The sequence below is a fragment of the Oryzias melastigma genome, linkage group LG16 (assembly GCF_002922805.2).
Source record: "Oryzias melastigma strain HK-1 linkage group LG16, ASM292280v2, whole genome shotgun sequence".
NCBI lineage: Eukaryota > Metazoa > Chordata > Actinopteri > Beloniformes > Adrianichthyidae > Oryzias > Oryzias melastigma.
In genome coordinates, this window is record NC_050527.1 from 7,545,133 (window position 1) to 7,552,488 (window position 7,356).

The 7,356-nt window shown below is 41.0% G+C and overlaps 1 protein-coding gene across 1 annotated transcript in view; it reads right to left on the reverse strand.

The window, feature by feature from the left end:
* Positions 1-7,356, reverse strand: part of adamtsl4 (ADAMTS-like 4) — a gene marked incomplete in the record, with an annotated part of 50,366 nt that overhangs the window by 39,786 nt on the left and 3,224 nt on the right. Inside the window, 2 exon segments of the mRNA XM_024268077.2 lie at positions 753-1,380; positions 3,133-3,689. Of these exon segments, the coding sequence (XP_024123845.1) occupies positions 753-1,380; positions 3,133-3,689 (1,185 nt within the window).

Here is a 7,356-nt window from a genome sequence, read left to right on the forward strand (position 1 = left end):
TTTTTTTCTCTTTTGGGTAGTTAAAGTGTTAAAAGTATTTTTTTTAGCTTACAACCTGGAGAGTAAAAGCTATCTATCCAAGGGTATTTATCCACAGGATTTATTTTTGCAATTTAGGGTAATAATCATTTTAATATGACAAACTTGCCTCCCTCTGTGGAAGCAGCTGTGCTGTTCTTCTCCTTCTCACTTGAGTGTTGAGGATCTGTGTTGTCAGTCTGCATGTGCCCGGCTGCTCCTCATGGCAGGACACACTTAGCTCCTGATAAAGCTCTCAGTGTCGCTCCATGGAGAGTAATGGAGAGGGTCACAACCCCAATCACCACTCCAGGCCCCGCTCAGACTCGTGTATCAAGTGAACGCACAGAGACATCTGCAAAGTCACGCGTGCAGTAATGCTGAAACATATGCACAAACCTCCACAAAGGAGGTATGGACTCAGGTATGTGCAGGAGTTCATAACAGAGGTGTGTGGTCTGGATGTGACCCAGCGTACATGTGCGCCTCAGGGTAGCGGGCGGTTTCCGAGCGAATGCTCAGAGACAACAAGCCAGTGTTGGAGCAGGAGAGTGACAGCAGTCAAATGAACTTCAGCTCCAGCGTTTTCAGCTGCTCGACCCAAAAACGAAATATAAATCAAAGCTGAGTCAGCAGAGGTGAACGCAGACAGGGGCTTTGATTATTAAGAGGCTTTTAGGCAATAAATTTAATGGAATGTCTCAATTTAATGCTTTAAAATGATGCAATCTTACCTGAGAGAAGCATCTGCGGTACTCCTTCTCAGGCCCTGAGCATTTGTACACCTGAGAAGCTCCGTGTCTGCCCGACTCGACCCCCAGGTGCGACGCATGCGGGTGCTGGAAAGGGTAGCCGTTTCCTGCGGGCGGGGCCTGGGGGCTGAAGCCTGCGTGGGGCTCCCTGTCTCGGTGCGCTTGGCTCTGGCGGTGGAGAGGTGAGGCATAAGGTGAGGAACGAGAGCGGGAGAAGGAGTGAACGGGCGGTGGGGGAGCGGTGACTGAGCTCCAGTCAAAGCGAGGGTGGTGGTGGTTGAAGGGGGGCTGGGAGCGGGAGACGGGGAGACGGGACGCGACTCTGCTTCTGCCGTGGTCAGTGTGGGGGTGTGATCTCGGGTCCACGTGTGGGCGGGGCCTGTCAGTGGTTGTTTCAGGTTCCTCCTTCGTGTCACTGATCTCTCCTGTTTCCTCCTCATCCCTCGCCGCCTGGTTGACTTCTTCATCTCCTCCCCTCTGCTCTTCTTCTGCCACGATGTTCTCCTCGGTGCTGTTAACCGTGTGGCGAGCCTGCCTGTTGGTCCGATGCAGGGACAGAGAGAAGGGAACTTTGCCGTATCCAAACTGACCTGGACGGATCCCGGAAGGTCTGCATGTCAGAGAAAAAAACAACAAATAAATATTTGAAAAGAAAAAGAAACTATGATAACCTGATAATCAAGCAGAATAAGCAACAATATTATAAAACACAGCTGGTTATCACAGTAAAAACTCATGTCAAACTAATTACACTTTAAAGTTTCACTCCAATTAACTTTTAATCTGTTGTAAAATCGTTCCCACTGGTCTTTTAATTATAATTATGCCATTTTAGCCCAAACTGTTGTTTTCTAGTAGTTTCTGCAGAGGATGTCATTAGAAATTCCCCTCTGAGCTGTGAAGTAAGCCTCGATCATTTCCCATCATCCCTTTGTTTACACTGTCTCCACAGTCACTCACACATCCCAGACCGAACATTACTGGTGCAACAAAAATGGTGAGGAAAATTGGAACTATCCAGCTGTACAGTTTTGAGCTCTGATGATGAAAACAAAGACGTTCACAGATCTATTTATCTACAAGTGGATGCATCAGAATGGAGCTTGCGGCTTGCCGTAGTAACTTGTACGTCACACTTATAGGCGTTTTTTAAAATTAATTTTTTGTCTACTCCTGTTTCACAATGATTTGAATAGAGATACTCATAAATTACAATTTAAGATTAATTTTATTTATATATGTCCTCCATCATGAGAAAATACCACAAGAACACGTTAAAAACATAATTTTCAATCCCTCAGGATCTTAATCTCAATCACAAAGCACAAAATATAGTTATCTTTGGGACCTTGATTTCCAGGAGACTCGTTCTTCTCAAATAGAAAGAACAATTTCCTCCAACTTTTAAAATGTGGATTAATGATCTCTTACATTATTTGGTTTGGGAGAAAATTTGTTTTTCTGCAAGAGGTTGTGCACAAGATTTTTTTTATTTTTCCACTTGGAGTCCCTTCTTAAGTTATATGAAGAATTTAGATGTCTGAATATTTGACGACTGACCCTCTACTTAGGAAATTTCCCATTAAAAATTCTTCAGAAAATTTATATTTTACAAAATATCTGCGGTAAGTGGTACAGAAATGGGAGGGAGGGGAGGGTGTGTGGGGGGTTTGTTATCAGTTTTGTACACTTAATCAAACCTGTATCTTTGTACCTTCTGTTTAAATGGAGAATACCATGAAAAAGACTTTGTGTCAAACAAAAAACAACATAATTTTCATCAGAAAGGGGCTTTAAAATTTTCCCTTCTCTCTAATTCTTTGTATTTTCTGTGATCAGATACATATTTCCTTTTTTAAACTTCTGTTTGATCCAAACAGAGCTCTGTTGCCGCCCGTGAACGAATCACTTCCTTCTGTGTGGAAGAAAGTCTCCTTAAAATGGAGAACTCCGAGTGCTGACAGAAGCTTTTATTCCCAGACCTCACACATAAAAACACAGATCCGTGTGTGATTGATCACCAGTTTGAATTTAAAAATGTACTGTAAGTTAGGATGCTTTTAATAGTAAAAAATCTTATAAAATCTCTTTGACAAAAATGCCTGCCTATTTGAAAAGATACAAAACATTCCTTTCTTGTCATGTTGTTCGTAGATGCTAAAACTAACCCAATGAGCTCTTTAGATCCAAGCAGCTTTCAGACATGACGATGGTTAAAGAAACCGCTCATCAATGTTGACGGTTGTGGTCAGAGGTAAAGCAAACCTTTAGCAGAGAGCTTTAAGGTATTTCCTCTCAGCACACTCTTTGACTGTGATTTAGGTCGGGCTGGTGTACATCAGAATCCCTTTATCCCACTCACCTCCTTGAAGTAGAAACCTCCCGATTGGTCGGGACTGAGCGTCTGCTCCCGCCGGCTCCAGCTCTCTCTGCTCCTGGGTTTGGTGGCCTCCTAAAGACTCTCGGTGGCTGGTTGTAGCCTTGCGAAGGCACATAGTAGGGAGAGCGGTAAGAAGAAGCTGCATCCTGATTGGCCGAGGGAAATTCTGGGTGATAAAAGGGAGGTGAGCGAGCAGGCTGTCCTGGAGCAGCAGCAGGTGAGTTCACATACAGGGGCAATCCCGCATTGTTATTGGCGGAGACCAACGGAGAGTGATACGACGGATGTTGCCCGGGGTAACGGGAATGGTAGTACGGGCTCACGGGTGAGGTCGCAGAGCGTCCGGGGACATACCCTGCCCAGTTGGGTGGGGAGAAGGGGCGGGTCTGAGGAGGAGGAGGAGGGGCCAAGCACTTCCTCGTTCTCTGTGAGACGCCTACGCCGCAAGTTTGAGAACATTCTGACCACTCCCCCCAGGGGGACCACACCCCCTCCACAGGCTCCGCCTCAAAAGCTTGTCTGGACCTACGCGGCGCCGCCTGAAACACAAACGCACGGACAAAACAGAGCATCCAATCATTCATGAACAAATATTATCATTATTAAATATACACTTTCAAAGCCATTCAAGGACGATATACAGTAGGGAACACAGTAAAAAATCTATTTAAATCTATAATTAAATGTAAATCCTCACTTTCCAAACAGGACGTACCCACTAGTCCTAAAAAATCCTGAGGACTTCTATGGCGAAATAAACTACAACTCAGTCATTATATCAGTCAGAATAACCATTCTTACTCTGATACATTTTTAACACATTCTTGATAATCCTAATTTTTTTCACGATTTATTTTGCTGTTGTGCAATTTATTTAAGCTAAAAACTGACCAATCAGATGCCTCGATAAAAGCAGGTGACCTAGAGTTGAATGTTCAAAGGCCACACCCCTTTCATTGGAAGGGGTGTGGCCTTCTAACATGCTCACTTCTATCTGGAGAAAGTGGTTGCCATGGAAATAAATACTAAGACAGACACGGTTCAATCACAGCTTACTGAGCACGTCTGGTTCCAACATGGCGATGGACATATCATGAAAAAATGACGACTGAATTGAATTCATTTGGTTGGAACAGGAAGTAAGTTGTTTGTTATGGGTGATGTCTAACTCGCTCAGTCCAGTTCTCTTATATAGTCAATGGTATAAACCTAGGAATTAAAGGATTGAAGAAAATGCAGATTTAAATGATGGAACTTTAAGTTTGGATTGGAAAAATAAAGAAGTAGTGCTTCAGGTTTCACAGGAAAGAGAATTCTGAAAGCTCTGCTGCAAGTGATGCTGAGACATTTAGATGCTGTGCCTCTCAAGATTGAAGAATAAACTGTAAATTTATGAAGTTCAGGGGTTCAATTAATATCCTTAAAAAAACTGGAATCCATTTTTGTTCCAAAACAAACTTCTTAAGCAGATAAAGATCAATGCTGCTACGAGGAACTAAATAAACAGTTGTTGTCGAGATTTTCCTTAATTTAAGGCCAAACAGCCTCACCCAACATATAATTTACCCTCCGAGCCCACTCTCTCTTTTATTCAGAGATCTGTCATTTTATTTTATGTTTTACATTCTTGAACAAGATCAAAAAAGCAGCTGATTCAAACCTGAATGATATCATTTTAGAGCTACTTTTTCCTGATCTGTCACGTAAACTCGACTGTTCTCGACTGACTGCAAACTGCTGTAAGTTACAGAAGTGAAACCTTTTCCATCGCAAAATCCTAAATCTCTGCTGGGATTTCTTTTACTGCCGTCTCGTGACTTTCCCTTCTCTGAGGCAAAAATATAAATCCCAAATTCTTCATACTGCGCTTTGGCTCGAAGACACTGTGTCACCTGCCAGCGCCATAAGAGCAGCTGAACAAACTGACTGGAGTTGGTGGGATATGTCCACAACAGAAATCAGTTCAAGCTTTGATTCACTCCTCTGCGGTCGCAGATAAATGTTTTTTCCTCTCATTTCATAACTGAGCCACTGGCCTGGTTGGCAGTGTGGCAAACACGCGAGCTGAACAAAAGTTTCCATTGAGAAGGCACCAAAATCTGTGCTCTACTTCCCCTTGCACTCTCTGCAAAAGCATGCGTGCTTCAGGAGTGTGGACATGGATAAATATATGGAACAAACTGTGCGTGGATTAGTAAACAGGTGTGAGTCCTGCTCCATCTGAGCTCCTATTAGTGGACAAAATGAAAAAGAAAGTTTGGTAGTTTGCACAGGTTTATGGGTAGTGCAAAGGTGTGCTGCTTTGATGTCATCCAGAAATGTTCTTAAGGGTGTTTTCAGACTAAAAATGATTTATTCCGGACTGTGTCCACTTAATTTGGTCCGGATCGAGTCCTAAACCTTGGATTTGGTCTTTATTCAGTCTAGGATCTACCTGAGATTTCTGTGATGGACCAAAGCTTGTAAACAAAAGCATGTGACTAAAGATCTGTTCAGTCATTGGCCAGCAGTTATCGAGCCGGGCCAAAAAAAAGAGAAAGATGGAGATTCTGCACTTCACAAATCCAATCAAAACATTTTAATTATTCAAAATTACTATTCCGCTGACCAATTTTGAATGGCTGTATGAAGGCCAGGTTCAACCATCACTGAGATCCTTCAAAAACTTTGTGCACTTTGAAACTTATGAACTCCAAAATATACTTTCAGCTGGAGACACCATTCAAACGTTAAAATGTTTTGCAACTACCAGGTTTTTTTTATTGTAATTTGGAATTTAGCTTTTCATTTAGCAACTTGCAAGCTGTTTTTTGGTTAATTTAGAGTTTTTTAAAGTATTTTTTAAGCTAATTTGAAGTTTAGCTAAAATTTTAGCATTATGTTTTGACAAAACCTGTTGGACACAATTTGCCATTTTGCTAATATTTAGGCTAATTTGGAGTTTAGCATTATGCTAGCTGTTTTGATAAAATTAGACAATTTTCCTATTTTTTTTGGCTAATTTGCCATTTTGATAATATTTAGGCTAAGTTAGAGCTTAGCTAATAGTTTAGCATTATGCTAGCTGTTTTGGTAAAATTTGAAAATTTTCTTATTTTTTTGGCAAATTTGCCATTTTGCTAATATTTAGGCTAAGTTAGAGCTTAGCTAATAGTTTAGCATTTGCTAGCTGTTTTGGTAAAATTTGACTTTTTTTAAAGTTCTTTATGGTAATTTGGAGTTTAGCTAATAGATTAGCATGTTGCTAGCTGCTTTAGCAACAGTACACTTTTTTAAATTTTTTCTGGCTAATTAGGACATCAGACAATATTTTAGCATTATGTTAGCTATTTTGGCAAAATTAGACAATTTTCCTACTTTTTGGCAAATTTGCCATTTTGCTAATATTTAGGCTGATTTGGAGTTTAGCTAATAGTTTGGCATTATGCTAGCTGATTTGGTCAAATTTGACTTTTTTTAAAGTTCTTTATGCTAGTTTGGTGTTTAGCTAACATTTTAGAATTGTGCTATCTGTTTTAGCAAAAATAGACAATTTTCCTATTTTTTGGCTAATGTGCCATTTTGCTAATATTTAGGCTAATTTAAAGTTTGGCTAATATTTTAGCATTATGCTAGATAATATTTTGGCAAGCTTCAGCATTTTTAGCTATCACTTTCTGCACTTTCAATTCAGCTATCATCACTGGTATCTTCAGCAGCCACATTCAGCTTACAGCATTTACACTTGCATTTTGTCGCAGGTAATGCAATATACTGAGTTTGAAGTCTTTGGACACAAATCCAAGTTAAGTCTCAAGTCCAGAAACTCATAAATAATATTCTATTGTCACCAGCTGTTGTTGAACTACTATAAAACACTTTCGAGATCAGTCAGTAGTTTTTTCTTCACTTCAGTCTCAAAAGCATTTTTATCTGACAGTGATGTCCCAGAGGTTCAACAAAAAGAAAAAACCATGAACATTGTGTTTTGCAGGTGATACTGAAGTCCAAGTCTAAAGTCCAAGTCCCCATCTCTGGTGGCATCCAACCCACAGCTGCCACATAACTGGGAGAATTAATGAGCTGTGAGCAGTGACCCTGCAGCAGCCACTGTAACCTCTGCAGCCACCGGTTTAACTTCTGCAGCAGCACAGAGGTGCTTTTATGGTCTGCTCCTAAAACTATTTGCAAGAAACTCATTGTACTCATACATCTGGGGGTCTTTTG